At 39.7% G+C, this 18631-nt stretch overlaps 1 protein-coding gene across 1 annotated transcript in view; it reads left to right on the forward strand.

Annotated features, from left to right (window-relative positions):
• Positions 1-18631, forward strand: part of RPS6KC1 (ribosomal protein S6 kinase C1) — an 85953-nt gene that overhangs the window by 44084 nt on the left and 23238 nt on the right. The window contains exons 9-11 of the mRNA XM_063391028.1: positions 1438-1530; positions 12325-12372; positions 13950-14082. Coding sequence (XP_063247098.1) covers positions 1438-1530; positions 12325-12372; positions 13950-14082 — 274 coding nt within the window. The remainder of the gene's footprint in view (positions 1-1437; positions 1531-12324; positions 12373-13949; positions 14083-18631) is intronic.

Below are 18631 nucleotides of genomic sequence, written 5' to 3' on the forward strand. Positions count from 1 at the left end.
GCTGTTGATATTCCTACTTGGCAGGGTTTACGTGACAAAACAATTATCAGAGCCATACAAAAAAATGAAGATAACTAATAAACTCCTAAACACTGAGCCCAGAAAAGCACACATTTCTCCAAGCTTTTTGAACATGTATTTATGGCCTTTTCTTTTGGATTTTGTGTGCAATCAGTACTTAAATAAGTACTGATTTTTAGGAAGGAATTTGGAAGAAGAGAATGTTCTTGAGTGAATGGGCCCAGTTTTGGGGAAGGCTTCGAGGAGTTACTTTAGCCTTTGAGGATAGCACAGTAAGGATGCCTGAGGGAAAAACAGGGGGCAGGAAATTGCCTAGTTCAGGATCCTGGAGTTTCTCATCACAAGGGAAAATAGTTTGATTTTTCCTGTTAATCATTTCATCCACACCATATTTGCTTACCAACCATTTTCCTCTGTGACATAGCTGTTAAATATTGCCTCAGAATGCTGATCTTCCTCTTCCTTTGCACCTTTGTGTGATAGAAATCTACTTGGGGAGGCCAGGTTATGCTTAAAAGGAGTTTGGCATTCAACAGCTCTGCAAATGAAGTTACCTTATTTGTGGGGAAGAATACAGGTCTGTGATTCTACTAGAAGCTACATGTTGAATTTCTGGAGGGAGATCTAATGAATTCTCTCAGCTGGCAACTAGAAACTGCTGAAAATATTTGTTCCCATGCCAGAGGTATCTGGGTTGCTTAAAAGGTTGATCTTTGTCCCAAAAGTCTTCCAGTTGAAACGTTGTTCCCCCCTCTGACATTCAAGCTTTGAGTTTGCTCTGAGAAACTACAAAACATGGTATGGACAAGCATCTATGTATATTAGCATATTACCTACTTGGATAGTTAGCAGCTGCCAATTTTCTTGCTGTGGTGTTAATTTCTGGATTAATCATACATAGCTAGCTACTTTTTTCTAAGGCAGCTTTAGGAATCCTTTCTGTTGTGCATCTTATTATTAAAAGGATTTCATAAAGCCCACCAGAGAGCAAGAGAAGCCTATTTATAATTCTATATTTTATGTTCTTCAGACTTAAAAAGCCTCTAATTTGCTTTCTCCTCCTCAGTGATCTTTGAATTATTTTGTAGCCAGAATACCTGTAAGGCTTTGATTGATTATTATTATGTGGCAAGAACTAAGTAATCAATTGCTGGGTTCCATTAAGCATAGAAAATATAAAAATTCATTGCTTTTTTCTTTTTTAAATTTTTGTTTTCAGTGTTATCTTGACTTTTATTTACTTGCAAGTTGTTTTTTTTTCCCCTACTAAGGACAAACAGAAAACTTCTCCTTTCATCTTCAGTCTCTCTGATTTATGATAAATTTAGCTTCCTTCGGCCTGGCATTTGCTTCAGCAGGCAGTCTTCCTTCAAGTACCACCCTGATTGATGTATAATCTTTGATATCTTCCATTAGCCTCCAGGATCACTAAGTTCAAGGCCCTCTTGGAACCTAAGGAGCCCTGCCGAGGAACTGAAGACCTTCAGAGTCCTTGGGGTGATTGACAAGGTAATTCTTCAGTGTCTCTTCAAGAATTCAGTCATAAATCGACTGCATGCTGACATTTTGTCTTTGAAGCTGTGGATCTTAAGGATATGAAACAAAAGGGGAAAATGACTCAAATGCATCTGCACTTTAAAATAACAAAAGTAGAAGAAAAAAAGGCTTTTATCTAAGCAATTCATGTAAGGTCATGCAAAATGTATTTGAGCTAAAGAATAAGGTACATGTTTGGTAGCATTCAATAGGGTGAGGCCTGTTGTTCAAAAATGAAATCATGGTTGCTGTTCTGGGGTAAGGACAAGTTGATGTGTTTTCAGTTGAGCAAGCTGGTGGATACTGGAAATATAGAAGGGTAGAAATTCTCACTTTTGAACTCTTACTTGAAATGGGAACTGGGTACACACACGACTGTTCTCCTTCCCTGAGAATTCGGAATTGAAATCCCTTGCCAAGACAGAGATTCAGTGAAGCCAGGCTTATTTTTGAGTCATGCAAATAATGTCTTCCAAAATCCCAGGATAATTCCCGTCTGTAAACAGTAAAGGACCATATGGATTTTTTTGCAAGCCTAATTAAGAGACCAGAAGAATTGTTGGGTTGTTTTGATAATGCTGATTAGTTACCACCTTACCAAATACTTTTAAGATGATGCATTATTCAGCAGTGTGACAGTGGCTAATGCAGACTGCAACGGCTCGTTTCCTTTTTGCTGTGCCAAATCCCTTGTGCCTTTTGATAGTTCCTTATGTAGTCCCTGGATTGTGCATGAGCTACTGATGCATGGTCAATTTATGCATTTGTAACGTGCATCAAAAACCTGTGGCTCATCCCTTGAGGTCTGTGTTTCTTGGTTTCTTTTTCTTGTTGGACTGAACCTAGCTATTGGGACTGGGTTTTGTTTCTCTTTGCCTGTTTCATTGTAATTGTGTACATAAGTTGATAACTTCTCCTTAGAGGGCTGTGTACATTAGGTATGGTTGTTTTTATAGCACACAAGGTTTTCTGAGCTCTGACTTCTTATTCCTTGTATCTCCTTTTCTCAGTTGTAAGTACAGAATTTAGCCTGTATTCCACCCTGTATACATATCAGAGAGACATGTTGGAAAGACCACCTATCTGTAGCACATTAGTAGGTGCTAACTAAGTTAGTAGCCACTAAATGGATGCAATGTGCATGGATTTTGTGAATTATTCTGACAGAATGAGCCTGCAGAAATACTGGAAATGGATCAAGAAAGACTTTCTCAGACGTCTCCATTTTTGTGTAATGCTAATGAACAGCTACTGGAAAAGATGCTAGATCAGAATGAAGCTTTTGCAGTCCTGGTGGTACCAGATCTCCTTAGCTCTCTGTGAGCAGTTTCAGTAAGCGTCCCAGGTGTGAGCTGAACATGTCCAGGTCTTTGAAGCTCAGCTGGGGAGAATCAGGGTTCCAATGATGACAAAACCACAAGATTCTCAGCGTTGGAGATGCATGCAAGGAGCAGCAGGCCTGTGCATACAGCTGGAATGCTCCTGTGTAAACACAGGGCTCAGAGTTCATGTTTAATTATTGTGTAGAAAAGGGAGCCGGGTTCTTTCAGGTGTCTTTGTGCTCTGCATTCCTGCTTCGAGATTCTCTCATCACAATCTGAGCCTCATTCTGAGTATGCTGCTTTTTGGCATATATGTCTAGGTGTTTGTAAAGTTGTGAGGGAAATGAAAACCTGCTCTAAGCCCAGAGAATATTTTATTGGGTTTTATAATGCATTTCACAAAATGCATATGAATTTGAAACAAAAGTGTGCAGATGTATCTGTGGGCTGGAGATGATGCCCCTGCCTTTGGTTTAAAGCACCATCTCCCTTCCTTCCTCACCATCACTGTCATTTCCCTCCTTCTCTGCTTCTTATGCCCTAAAGCTCACATCATGGAGAAATCCAATCAATGTGTAAGTACCCTTGCTGCAGCCAAGTGGATGACATAGCGTGCTTGTTCCTGAAAATGGGTTTTGATTTTCAGGGCCAGCGTTGAAGATGCTATGCTTTTGGGCACGAGGCTCTAACTGATTCAGCACCATGCAGAGTTTTGCCTGAAAATAATCTTCCATTCTATCCCTAAGGTAGCAGCAGAAAGTGGGGGTGTGGGTAGTAATGAGCCACTGGCATTGTAACTGCTGGCTTGACTAACCCTGTGCAAGACCGGCTTGAACACACTGACTTGAAAATGGTGTTGGTTGGTTTGCAGACTTGTTCTCCCACTGCTGCAGCCCAGAGTGGTGTCTGCCTGCTACAGTGCTGCCTCGAGAAAACCAGCTGTTAACCTTCCCTCATTCAAATGCTGGAAGGTTCAGTGCTTTCCCTTGCAGTAATGTCACTCTTTGTTCTTCTTTTGAAGCCTCTTCAAGTGTTTTGAATTGGCTTCATTTTCACGGACAAAATGCTTGTTGCTACCTGAAACTCTGAGTTTTTCCAACTATTTTAGACTAGGCAGCATGATTACATATTTAATTTTAGCCTAGTTTATTCCCAATGTGCAGTCTTTCTTTCCCTGTCTGCCCTTTCACTTTGCTTGTCACCTCAATGATTTTTGTTGCCTTGACCCTTTTCTGCTAAATCTGAGAGAGTTAGAGATCTTAGCATTACTAAATTACTACTAACTTAAGTTACTAAACTCCTTAAATTATTGTGAAAATTCAGGAAAGAATGCCTGTATCTGCCTTGCCTCTCATGTTTCTGGTTTTGCTCTCATGCAAAGGCTGTAGAATAAATCTGACTATTTTAGTAGACCAAAGGGGACTTATGTTTTGCTTGAGGAAGCCATTCTTGTGTGGGTTTTTTTTTTTTTTTTTTTTTTTTTTTTTTTTTTTTTTTTTTTTTTTTGAGTTCTGCTGCTGTGTTTGCTTGGTTCATGGTGTCAAAAGTTAACGAGGTGGTGTTTGCAGGTATTTTATATGTTTAATATGTGAAGAGCCTGCCTGTGAGTAGGTTTCTGAAAATAGAGGTGTGATCTAATTGTAAAGGTGGCTTTTGTCCTGCAAATGTTGTGGAATGTGAGGTGCTGCTGTTTGGGCACCAAAGCTTTTATTAATGTTAGCAGAGGTACTGCACTGAAAACAAATACCTAAATATTGTAGGTGTTGTTATCACCATCTACGAATGATCAATTATTTTATCAGCTCATGTCCCTTAAAGTAGAAGACTTCCTTTTTTTTGGAATAGGGAAGAGTTTTGCTTTCAAAATTTGCCTAATTAAAAATCAAGGTTGCAGGTTCTGTGCTGAGTTTCTGCCCTAGGCAAATCTTTCCTTTGAAGCTACAGCCGGCCCCTAAAGAAACGACTTTGTTACGGTGCTGCTGGATACCTTCACAATGCTGTTTCAAACCCAATTTCTTATTCTTTAGAACCTTCTGTTATTTAGATTCATTCAGTTTAAAGATTCATCTTGAAAGCAGAGTGCATTAAGTAATAACTATGCCTCTGTAACCAATGGCTGTCTTTTATGTCTCTTCTATCCCCTCCCCTGGTCCCCCATCAAGGCACACTCTCAGTGCTGGCACTGGCTGTGTTCAGTTCTTCCACAGCTGTCCATGCATTTGAGCTTGTTGTTCGATACACTGTTTGTTAAGCTTTATTATGAAACCTAAAAAAAAAATCACATACTCTCATCAGGGCCTTGAGGTAAAATTACTTGTGGAGTCTCTGAGATAGTGTTTTTTACAAAATGGAAGCAATTCTGTTGATTGTAAATATTGCGGGGTTTTGTGCCTCCCATGGTGTTGTGAGAAGTCCTAACTCTGGTGGCTGTACATTTTGGTGAAGTGACTTTAAAAAAATGCAGGAAAACCAAATTAATATTATTAATCATTTATAAAGTGTGATTACTACTTTTCTGCTTGATGAGTGAAAGTGCCAAAAAGCAGAAATACGTAGAATATACATCAACTTCACATGTATAATCTGCAGACCCAGTGTTGAATTCAAACAGGTTATGGCTAGTTCTAATGAAATTTAATCAGAGAGGAATAGGACCTTCTTATGCTTATAGGCAGCATGTGTGTTGTTGTGCATGAATAACAGACATAGCTAACTATGTCCTGTGAGTGTTTATTAGGAACTTGACTATTCAGCCTTTTATTGTGAGGTGAGATTAAAGACTGCTGCAGCTGTGAGACCGAGTTGACCGTAGCAGATGTTTTCTCTCCCCTGGCTCTCAGGTGCACTCTCTCGAGCATCTTGAGATCATCTTAAGGATTTGAGTGAGTGGCTGTGTGTGCCTAGGAGCTGGGGGGGAAAGGGGGCTGGAATGAACATGCAAACGGGGCATAATGGAAAATAGCAGTGGCAAAAACGCTGAAAATCTGAGGCTGAGTAATAACAGTAACTGTTCGTACAAATAAACTTTTAAGGGCTGGTTTTATGTTTTGATAACCTTTTAGTTTCTTGAGTGGCTTGCCAAGTCCTACAAAATCAAACCAACTACAGAGTTATTGTCGAAACTGATTTCTTGGCTCACTACCTTCCTTTCCCTACTGCTGTGGGATTATTCCTAAGCTACTGTCAGGTTTCAAGCCCCAAGTAACAAAGCTTGCTCAACTTAAAAACGCAGTCTCACTGCCAGCCAGAAAGTGTCCTGTCCCTTCTTCCCTGCCCCCAAACACCTGCCGCTTGTTTTCCTGAAATCTTTCCTTTTACGCAAATCTGAACATTTCTGAGTGTTTGTTATTGTAACCCTTAGTTTCTCTCTAGTATCTTTCTTGTTTGTCTCACTAGAATTTCTTTTGACTTGAGTGAGATTTGGTAGAGTAATGCAAATTTTGCCCTTGCCTTTAGAAAAATGAAATTACATTGTTGAACGTTCTTCTGCAGGCTGTATGTCTTCTGGCCTTTAGAAAGAAATAAATTATTGAGATATATTCTTTTAAGCCAAAATTATTTAAGTTTGTCTTCCTAACTGTTGCTAAGTTTCTTAGTACATAATTTGGGCCAGGCAATTACTCTGGAATGCCAGTAGCATTTCATATTGTAAAATGCTTTCACTAGTAAAACCTGCCAGATATATTTTCTAGGTTAATATTTCACCATTTGTAATTTATTGGCCAGTTTTTGGTTTACTTTAAAAAAATGGACTTTCCTCTCTGTTACCAACCAATGCAAAGTATTTAAAAATTGGAATTTGAATTTATGCTGCTTTCTTAGCATTTTCATTATTTAAAGCTGCCCCGTTTGTCTCATAAGTACACTATCATTCCAAGTCACAGAATATACAGGCTGTAAGTTCCTTAAAATAACGGTTTGAAAGGAGGAATAATTGCAAACTGAAGATAACTCATATTGCACAGGTACAAGGATAAGGAATAATCACATTTTTCATACATATTAGCCAAATGTAATCTCTTTCTGTAACGACAGAGGGAGACGAGTGAGAGTCTGGGTGGTGTAATCTAAAAAGTGACAAGAATAAATCTGTGTTAAGTAGATCTTTTAATCCTGGTGGCCTTGTGACAGCCAGCACAGCTGAGGAGAGCAGGAGGAATTGCACCCCTGCTCCTGCCCATCAACACAGCCGTGTCCGAGTGCAGCACCCAGCGGAGCTCCGGCCCCGGCTGGAGTTTTCTTGCAGTCCCAAATACTCATGCCAGGGATCAGGTGGACAGCTTGTTTCCTTCCTTGTCATCTGTCACTACGGCATTTTCCAGCTGGTGGGGCAAACTCAAGAAAAAAAATCCTAGATGATCATCTGATACATATTCAAGTTTGTAGGACTTTTGCTGGAGTATCTATCCTATGATAAGGGTACATTTGTTGAGCAGATAAGGGCCAGAGTTAATAGGTGGCCCACTGGTGACAATATTTAAATTCTTTGGTATTAAAGTAATCCCTTAGCTTTGGTTTGTCTTGGAAACCTTTCTACTGTCTGGTACTGCAGTAAGAGATCTTATTCCATTTTCTTTGATCAGGCACGAGCTATTTTTCACTTGTGTTAGTGAACTTAAAGTCACATTTTTGTAAGCAAATATGTTGACGTGTTTGTTTTGATTAGTGTTAAAAGCTGCTCTAGTAAATAAAAAGTACAGATATGTTCTGTGCTACATCCTGAAAGAAGAGAAACTAGGAAAAAAATCAGTATTGAGATGCTGGGCAGGGTAGAAGGAAGGGGAAAAATCTCCCAGAAAAGGCAGGGGAGCTGGGGAAGCAGATGTGTGCAGCGTGGCAGGGTTTGTGTGTTGGTGTTGCAGCCACCCGCAGGAGAGCAGCGCGCCTCAGCGCAGCCTCGCTTCTCCCAGTGCTGTCCCCCGTGACCTTGGCGGGTGCTCGGTGGGGTGGCTGCTGGTTCACCGTGCTCTTTTTTCCTGGTGGCTTGCCTGTTGCCTGCCCCTGGGCCTGTGCTCCCCCTTATGCTGACTTCTGCAGTATTCCTCCAGTCTCTTATCTCAGGGCTTTGATGCATATGTTCTGAAGGTGGCCACCGTGACTTTGGGTGGCAGCAGATGGTAAACCTTCAGGCTGCCACCGGCTATACTGGTGTTAAGTTGGAAACTTAATGTTTGATGAAGAATCAGTAGTGCATATGAAAGAGCTTTTACTGCAGAAATATCTTTTAATTAAAAAAAATTAGCATACCGAAACATTTGCTAATTTCCGTGCATTTAAAGGATCTTAAAATTAACTGTTTTCTTAAAGCTAGACTGTGGTTATTTACCAAGCAGGTTTTATTTTATTTTTCTCCAATTAATTGTATCTACTATATTGAATTGAATTTAATTTATTTTCCTCTAAGCTGCTGGATACACTGTAAATCAAATCTAAGAAGCTAATATTTTTAAGTAGCTGCTGTCAGCATCAGAATTAACCCTTGACTTAGGAAAAGAAAAAAGGAATTCACAAGTAAGAAATCCTATTTGGCATCCTAGAGGGCTATTGCTATCTGCGTTTTACTGAGATGCTGTCGTGCAACGCTGCTGCGTTCACTTGTTTTTTGGGAGACTCCTGAGAGCTCCAGTGCTTGTACAAAATTAGGATATCTGTGCTGCTGAAGACACTTGCTTACATTAGATATTTATTTGTGGTAATTGCTATTTGTGTGTCAGTGGTTTTGGCCGTGTTGAGGTTGTCATCAGTGCAAAAACACAGAGAAAGAGTGAGTAGGCAACAGAGCTGTAGGAGCCAGTGTGATACGTGGACCTTGACTCTGTTTGTCCATTAATGTCACAAATAGGATTTTGCCTTGTCTCCTTTTGTGTCACAGTAGTTGCTCAGTGCCCAGGAGTGCCCTGCTGTGCCTTCTTCTCCCTCCTCTCTGAGGCAGGATGCTGAATGTTCCAGCCGACAGCTCGTTGTTAGATGTTAAATATTACAACTTACATGGTGGAAGAGGTTCTGTCAGCTCATGTGAGCTAGAAGCAGCCTAGGCTAATGCCAGCATCTCTGTGTGATGTGCTCTGGAGAATTGCTGAGTTCTGTCCTAGGGAATGCTCCATGGAATCCTGTTTTGTCCCATCGTGCCTTTAGGGTGAGAGCTTGTCACTTTGCATTTTACAAAGAGGAATCTTACAACTACAAAAACACTTTTTGCCACTGGAGAGAAGTGTGAAGGAATGCAAACAGGAGATTTGGTGCACTGCTGTCTATAAGTTGTCTGTAAAGAACTACATGAGAGAGTAAGTTGGCACCTTGGTCAGTTGTGCCCTTCTGCAGCACTGTTGTGTTGCATCCAAGAGCTGCTGACCTTCCTCTGCTCTGGGTGACTGATAGAAGTCTAGCAAATATACTTGTGACCCTCTCTTTCCTGGACCTATCCCTTCCTGAAGTAGCTTTCTGATAGTGACTTACCCAGTCATGTTGTCCTTTAATTATTTGGGAGAATCTGGTTAAACCCCATCTTTGTAATAATGCATGCAGGCTGCTTTCCCTAGAAACAAGTTTTTGATTTGGTGGGCCCATGTGAAGTCTGCAGTCTGCCAAGGCCAAATGGACCATCAGTACACGAATTTCTGAAGTTACTTCCAAGGCTCTTCCTGGGCTCCTTGGAGTCCCTTTTGAAGTAAACAGTCTTTACAAAGGTTGAATCAACAAAGAAATGGTTGTCCCTAAAATGGAGTTGTAAATGAGGTGTTAGTCACTCAGGGAAGGTAAGAGGCTTAAAGGGAAGCAAAAAGAAAGGAGCTGGTTAGTTGGACTGAGTAGTCCATGTAGGTAGTTAACCTCAAAGGCACAGGGATATTAGTTGTTGTTATTGCAGGTGTAAAACTGTAGCTGCTGCTTTCATGTTGATGCTGCAATATAACAGCAGCTGAAGTTACCCTACAGGGACCCGCTGCCTGCTTTATTGGCGTTTGTGGTTGTGGTTCTGTTCCTCAACTTACTGGGAGAGGGCTCAGTAATCTCTTCTGTTGCACCATATGCTAATGCAGTGCTGATAAGCAAGTGTGAAAAATGAAAGGGAGGAATACATTAATTGTATTTGTGCAATAAGGTATGCTATCAAAGGTAATTATTTCATGACAGTTTTAGTTATAGCAGTTGTTTTATCATGGAATAAAAGATGGCTTTAGGAGCCTTTTATTGGAAAGACAATTGTACCAAATTAGTACCAAATTAGATTTTTGTCTTTATAAAGGTGAGCAAACCCATGAGCAGTTTTTAAATTGGTGTCTTCTACTCTACAAATGAACAAATCCTGTTTGAGGGTTAAAGAAGCTATTATTCTGTCCTTTATGCTGACAGCTTCATTACTGATTGGCCTACTGTTGGTATTAAAAAAATGTTTGGCTCCTTATGATCTTTGTGCATGCAACTATAATATTAATACAGACCACGGAACTGTTCATTAAGAAACGACTTTAAATGAGGTTGATGCTTGTAAATCTGGAGAGATGCAGATGTTAAATGCTGCCTTTCCTTTTCGGATACAGCCGTATGGCTAATAATTTCCAAGTGGCTAAAGCTCTTGTTAGCAAGAGTGCTGGTGTGTTAAGAATGGCCCTATAAATAACTTCAAGAACTGAAGTTGAAGGTGCTTCTTTTAAAGACTATTGTTAACTAAACATTATTGCCAAACAGATGGAAAGCATTCACCAGCCTGATGTTTTTAGGTCTAATTATATTATCGCCAGTCCTGTATGGCTCAGTTGAAGAGGTGTATCCAGAGGCCAATTTATAATCATTTAGCCAACACCTGTTTGGGAGATATTGACAGTCAAAGGGCACATTTAAAAAAAAAAAATCACATATGTTCTCGTATTTATTGCCTCAATGTGAACAGTGTCTGGTTGCAAACAAACTTGGGAGAAGAGGAAGGAGAGTGATTGTAAACACAAAGATGTTTCCAAACCATTTTTATCTTCTTTTGGCACCTCTTGTAAAGTGGCTTTTATTTTTCTCTTGTTCTATTGATTTTCTTTGGTTGGTTGGTGTGGTTTTGGGCTTTTCTTTAATTTTAATTTAACACCTTTTGGTTAAGCAAGGACAACAAAACCACGTTTACAGTTGTTATTTAGTGAGTTGGTTTCCACTGTTTCTGGAAGCCCTGTGTAAGAGGCCTAAAAAGTTGTTTGGCAAACTAAATAGTCTGGGAATATTTGCCTTTCCTTACTATGCCCTTGACATGGAAAGTGTGTGTCATTTCTTTGTCCAAATAATCTCAGTAGCACCAAGTTCTGTTGATTTTTTTCCCCCCAAAGATATAAAAAAGCTTTTAAAATTGTCTGCAACCCTAGCAAAAAAGAGGTCTTTGAAATGGGGAAGACTCTGTGACTTCATTTATTTTGGTGGAATATGGTGAGAGAGAGAAGTGATCAGTAGAGACTTCAGTTCTCCTTCTCGTGTTTGAGATGCAGTGGGGACAGAAGTAGGTTTTGGATGCTGCCATCCAGAGAGAGCAGAGCATGGCTGCATTGCTGCCCCTCTCAGCAGGGAGCCAAGGGAGGCTGTGTGGCGTTCTCCTTCTGCCACCTGATGAAGCCATGCTGCTCCTGACCTGTCATTCCTCTGCAAGAGGCTTTTTTGGATGCAGGCTGACCTGGTCTTTGCTGTGCCCTGTCTGTTCACTTGGAGCTGCTGCATCTTGTCTGTTAAGCCAGTGTTAGGTAATGCCAGTGCAGCATGGGAAAGAAGCCCTTCAGGAGTTTGATTTTGCAGCCTAAATATTTTGGTGTAACTGTATGTGAATGTTTATACTGGGAGCTTACAATGTCTGCTGTAAATAAACAATGAGGGCACACTCTTGTTCCTAGAGGAGGGCTGAGCTTGTGCTTGTGCTGCTCATGTGGCTGTCTTGCAGCTGGTGCTTTTCAAGCACATCTGTGTTCTTAGTTTGGAAACACTTAATTCCTGAACAGGGTGGCTTGGAGGCGGAGGGTTCTTGCTTTCTAAAGATGCAGTTTCCTAAATGTATATACACATATATATTTTTGTTTTGTTTTCAGCACATAAACAAATGGAGCTTGCTAAGAGTGTAGTTAGTGCTGTTTAGTGCTTCTCTAATTGCTGTGTTTAAAGTGCTTTCAGTAGAGGTGAGGCCCTGCTAAGAGATGCTCTTTGTAGCTGTAAGTGTTCTTCTCTCTGCAGCAAACCCATCCACACTTTTCTCTCTAAGAAAGTCCTCTTTTTTTGTTGTTACCCTAATTTTAGAGATCTATATCCTCAGTCATGTCTTCGCCAAAAAAAAGACTGCTTATCAAGTCTGTATGCTACAAGGGTTTAATTTTTAAATTGATTATATTACTTTCTTTGTAAGAATATTCAACATTAGATTTAAGAACTGTGTTTTGTTAGCTTATTCATGTGAATCTTAAATAAATTCTGATTACTTTTTCCTTAGGTTTTGCTTGTAATGGACACTAGAACACAGCAGACTTATATATTGAAGGTGAGTAAAATATTTTTTTGTTTGTTAATAATCTTTTATTATATGGCCTCCTAAATTACACCACCACACAAAGATCAATTTGTGTGTAATTTACAGAGGTATCTCTGCAATGTATTTTTATCATGGTAATACGTGTTAAGTGCCCTGGGATTCTTTTAGTCAGTGTTTGGTTGCATTCCTTTCCTTTCTCTCTAACATCCCTAGTGCTCAGATGTGCTGGTTTAGTCACCTGAGATGCCTCTGGTTGTTGAGGCCAACACCTTTCTGGGCTTTGGTAAACAATCACACATTTAATGTGCTGCTTAAAACATCTGTAAAGCCCTGGTGGCTCAGGACTTCTGACAGAGGTGAAAATTCTCCCTAATCTAAGCACATTCACTGCACTTTGTGTTTAGTCCTCTTTAGCTGAGGAATATCCTGCTGGCCAAAGTGAGTTCTGGATGAAATGTACAACTGGCCTTCTTCAATTTTTTTTCTTTATGTTTTACATCAATAGTCTGAGACCACTGAGTTTAATGTTACTAGCCCAATACATTTATGAACAGTTACTTGGTCAGAATAAATTTTTTGTGTTACTCTTTTATGTTTCAGAAAGTGTTCAGATCAAGACTCAAGTGTGCTTAGAGCATCTGTGATGCTGAGAATTGGTTTAGTTATGAATATTGTTTTTGTGGCCATTTACTTCAGGCTCCCCTTGACATGAATTCCACTGCTAGTGGCAGGAAGGATGGAAAAAAAGCTGTGTCCCAAACATGAAGCTTTAGTTACTTGTTAACATTTTGTAACTTTGCTTCAAATCTGGCTTACAACCCTCCTTAACTTTGTGCATCGGCCTTCAAAATTGTATGTGCAGGATACAGCAAACTTGTTTGTTTTTCATAAAGGTTCATTTGTGAATATTGTATATTAGAACCTCACATTATCTACTGGCAGATAGGGTAACATTGAATTTCCCATGTAACTGCCTATGTTTATCAATATTGTAATAGGTCACACTATTGACTTAATTTTTTTTCTCTTCCTCTCTCCCCTCCCTTCCACCCTCCCACATCAATTTTTTCACTTCTGGCAACTTCATCCCTGCGCTACCTCCCAAAAATCATTGCCTCTCAAGGAGACTAATCCTTTCCTTTTTTATTGAGGTTGTTGCTGTCTTTAGTAAAATAAAATGGAAATGTGAGGATTACCTGTGAGGCTAAGGCATTCTTTTGTCTTTAAGACTTGAATTGAATTTTTTTAATAGTGTCTTTTGGTCACACGCAAAAATAAAATTTTAAAAAAGGGTCACAGGGAAATAAGTGAGTGTCATCCTGATGACTTAGTTTGAGAGAGATTCTAATAAAAACATTGACCCATGTAATTGATTTTAATGGCAGCTTTGTGCCATCTTCTGTTCTCTGGAAATGCGCCAGATGCCATCAGCACAGCCTCGGGGGACCGAGGGGCATAGAGCAGCAGATGAGTGGTTTCTCTGAAGCCCAGAGTAACTCGGATAGATTAGTTTGGTTGATAAACACAGAGCACAGCAGGCTCCAAAGGCAACTGAGGGTACAACTGACCTTTTTGTTCTCTGTCAGGGTCTAAGGAAAAGTAGTGAGTGCAGCAGGAGCAGAACGACCATCATCCCCCGCTGCGTGCCCAACATGGTGTGTCTGCACAAGTACATCATCTCCGAGGAGTCTGTCTTCCTCGTGCTGCAGCATGCAGAAGGTTTGTCTCTCCTTTAAACACATCATTGAAAAGAGTCAAAGGTTTTCAGTTTTAATCGATGGTGCGTTGTCAAATTATTCTCTCATACATCCAGCTAAAATACTTATAGTGTGCCAGAGAGGTGTCGTGTAAGACACCCCACTCTGTTCCTCTGTCCCTCCCCCTTTTCCCCTCTCATTCTGCAGTAGATCTGATTCCTGCTTCAAATGGCCTCAAATCCTGATGGGTTACTTGAATTGTAGCAGTATTGAAAGCTTCCAACTGTTTATTTTCTACAGGAGAGGGAGTGCTTTGACTCCAACCACTATCTGCATTATTTACAGATTTTTCTCAGAGATAAAGTCTTTGGCTACTTTCATAAACTTTGACTACTAAATCTTTTTAGCATCTTCTAGTTAAAATGACAAGTATTTGCACAAGAATTTAATAGCTCTGCTAAAAACCAAGAACATTTTCCTGTTGGTTAATATTGCAGTGATCTGGATATTTAAGAAAATAGCTAGTGGCATCACACCAGAGTTCAAAGCAGAACCACGGAGTTGTACCTTCAAACTATTTATAAAATTCCTGTTAAATGTACAGGGAACAGGTGGCACAAAATAATTACATTTTGATTATTTTGTCTAACACCTGGATTTAAATATTCCCTAAATGTAATTACCCATATTTGTTTAGAATGAGTGCAGAATATAAATTTTGGGATTGCTAATAGTTATTTTTTTTTCAGAAATGTTAATAACTCAGACAGAATGAATATGAAGGAACTAAGCTGACTGATAGAGAAGATAATTTTATTACATGGAATATTATTTCTTTGTTTCCCTTAATAACTTAGATTTTGGCTTTTTCGTGAACAATTTGTCGTATGAGGTCAGTTCAAGTTAGCTTTGCCACAGAAATGAATGTTTCTGCAATGTGTGACTTGGTTTTGCTGTAAGCACTGATGCAGGAAGAAAAGCCTCACATTTCAGTAGTGCCTGGTGGTGATCTTGGGAGTTCACAGTGCTGCTCTGTACAGTGCAGCACTTTTTCTTGATGAGTGTGTATAATAATATACAAGATAATTGGGAGATTCTCACCTGAGCTGCAATCCCCACAGAAGCTGTTACATTTTGTTGGGAGAAAAAATATTTTTAAAAACCCACAACTAAAGAAACCCCAAACGAAACAAAAACCCTACCCATAACCCTTGTCAGATACCAGCTGCCCTGAAGGCTAGCACAATTACATAATTTAAAAAACTCTTCGTAATATTTCTGCAGTTTCTGAAGTCCTACGGTTTTCCTCTTCTCTTTAGGAAGAATGTTCTCCCTTGAGACAGATGGAAAAGTGAGTGGGGTAATAGTGGGGCAATAGTGGAATTTCGTGGGAGAAGTGGTCAGATGTAAGAACAAAAATTTCAAGGAAAGCCTAATGTGAGCAGTTGGCAAAGACAATCTTCTGGAAGTGTTAATTTTATTATGGTACCAGTGAGAAACATGGAGACATTGCATGATCAGAGCTCTTTCATTTTCATGAACCTACTGTCTGGGCTGAGAACAGGCAAAGGGAGAGGAGGAGTGATATATTCTGTTGTAAAGAGGGGTAGCTGGGGTGCACACTGGTGAGTAAATTGCTGGAGAATGCATGCAGAAAGTGTATTGCAGGTGTAGGGCCTGATCCCAAATCCCAAACTGGGGCAATGGCCACTGCACCTCACCCTGCTATGAGACTGATGCTGAAAAGGGATTCAGGAGAAAGGCTTCTAACTCTGTGTCAATAAAGGATAAATAAAAATAGGGCTAAAGTGATGCTGCATTATATGCAGGCTAGTCTTGCTCAACCTGCTGATAATGGTCTTGATTAGATTAATCTTATGTTAGTCTATATAGACAAACCTATCTTAAAATTTTGTCCATCTGAGACCAGATATGCTTGCAGTTGATGCTGGGAAAGGATAGAAATTTCTAAGGCAGTACTTTTTAAATAAGTCTTTTGAAATTTTATTTCATGACTTATGAATGCTCTAAATATTCATACTCCAAGTAATTGTATTCCAATAAGAAAGAAGATTGTGCTAGTCAAATTTGTAAGTGATGCTGTTTTATGATGTTAGGTATGTTAGCTACACCACTAGGAGTTTGAAAGGTAAAATATTAATTTGAATGGGCAGTGGCTCATATTATAGCAAATTCAGAGGTTTTAATGTTATGAATGGATGATATATGTTTGCTAAGCTGCTCACTGTCTCCTGTTTGTAGTAGATTTTAACTGTGTTATTAAGTGCAGCACTATTGGGTTTTGTATGGAATTCTGCAAGCTTGACCATAGACTCAAGAAGAAGACTTTGGTTGGTTGGTTGGTTGTTTTGGTAAATTGTAATCACATGCCTAGAATCAGTGAGTGATATCTTGGGTTCTCTTGGAGATTTTTCTCCTGGCCACAGTGAGAGGATTCAAGGATGCATCAGATGCACAAAAGTCCATAAAGTTATCTTGTAGCTTTGTTGGAAAGCACTTGGCAAGTTCTAGTGTGGGAGAGAGCCAATCTGATGTTAATAAGGCCTCGCTTCTTCCTGGCACCACTACCTACAGAAATTTTAGAAACAGATGCTTCAAAAATAGGCTGGGGGGCTTCCATGGGACATCAAAGTTTAAGTGGCTGTTAGAAGCTGTCAAATCTCTTTAAGCATAAACAAGCTGGAGTTCCTATCAATCTGGAGAGCACTCAAGAAACTTCCTGCTGAAGAGGCTCGCTGCACGCAGCAGTTGATAGACAGCACCACGGTAGCGCTCTGGCTTGCAAAGCTGGGGATTTGTTGTTGGGAGAGGAGATAATGCTTGCTGTAAATATTTGACAGCAATCAGAAAATGTAGGGAAGGTGATACGCTCCTTGGCAAGGGACTTTTTCAGGAGGCTGCTTTGGAATAATAGCTTTTGCTCCAAGTGCATTGGGAAGTGGGAGCTTTGCCTAAACCAGCAAACTTTGCAGCAGAGGTTCACAGCAGCACTGGAAGTACAGGAGTGCAGATCCAGGACTCTGGTGCTTGTAGCTGCTGTCAGGTTAGAGATTAGGCAGGAGGTCAGCTTCCCATTGACCTGCAGCTGCAGCTCCACTGCGGCTGCTGTTGGGATGCTGTGGAATATTGTTGTACCATGGCAGTGCCTGTGTGTCTGCTTTGCTTTTGGCCTAGGAACTGTGCAAGCCTCATTTTTTGTAGCCATTGCATTAACATGGTGAAGTTTACCATCAGGCATGTCTCTGTTCAAAAGGAGAACAGTGATTCTTTGAAAACCATGATATTGTTCCTTTTCCAGTAAGGAAGACTATTAATTCTCACAAGGTGCAAGGTTTAGAAATGGAAGTCCTGGCCATACATGAATTCTTATGCAGTGATGTAGAGAGCTGGGCCCAGTTTTGGAGAATAACTCAAGCATATGTCTTTCAGTACTCTGTTTTTCTTCCCTATCACGTTACAGTTATTTGGAAGCCTGGGTTGTTCACTTTGACTTTGTTTGGGATTTCCTAAATACAGTGACTGCTGCATTCTTACCCGCATTCCAGTTCTGCAAGAATTGCAGTACTTCATCCTTGGGAATAATCTCATGGGCCAGGCTAGCAAAAGCTATTGATTTATTTTGGAATATATCTCCTTAGTCAGCCAGTCTTTCAGGATGTGAAGCTGAAATGGGAAGTGTCTGAGCACTGGGTGAGGAAAAATACAACTGGTCCTGAATTTTTCTTGTCAGCTGGAACAAAAACATACTTAGGAGACTAAATTTGCTGATCACTTAGGTTTCATTTTATCCTGTTATGTATACTGTATAGTCTCTGTATTTTCTTTTTGGTGTCCCTACATTAGTGCTATTAATAAAAAAGCTGCAGAAATGTATGAAAAAACATAAAAGATTCCTAGTGAGCTTCATCACTTGGTCTCTTTATGCTGAATTTTCTGTTGATTATTTTGGACACTAACCTTTTAGATTCTGCCTCTAGAAGCAGAGGTATAGGCTCCAGAGTGCTGGAAATGTGGTCAAGTAGGGCACTGCTAATAAGTTTTTCACTGAATAACTGCAGAAGAATGTGGAACTTGATGACTTTCATGTGCTTATAAAACCAGAAAGATTGAACTAGGCTGGCTGTAGAGTCAGCTCATGGTAGAAGAAAACAAACTTAATAATTAATTACGTTAATAATATAGTTCTGAAATTGTATTAAACACTAATAAACTTTATCTTAATACTGTAGCTTTTATAGTTATTTAGTCTGTTGGACTATTTGACAATGACTGAAGCTTACTTGTTTGGATTGATTTCTGTAATTTTAGTTTTTATAGATTCCTGATACTGTATTAGTGTGGCTTGCTAATGGGTTTTCTTGATCTTACACAACACGTGGGGAGAGGGGGAAAGATTATTAGTATGTCATTCATAAAGGCATAATTACATACGCAGATACAAATATCACTTTTGTTTGACCCTGGATTGGACATTTTCAAAAAGGAATAAAATTGTTGTTTTTCACCATAGAACACAATTATTACATGGCATTTATTTACATATTTCCACT

Source organism: Prinia subflava, chromosome 2 (genome assembly GCF_021018805.1).
Source record: "Prinia subflava isolate CZ2003 ecotype Zambia chromosome 2, Cam_Psub_1.2, whole genome shotgun sequence".
NCBI lineage: Eukaryota > Metazoa > Chordata > Aves > Passeriformes > Cisticolidae > Prinia > Prinia subflava.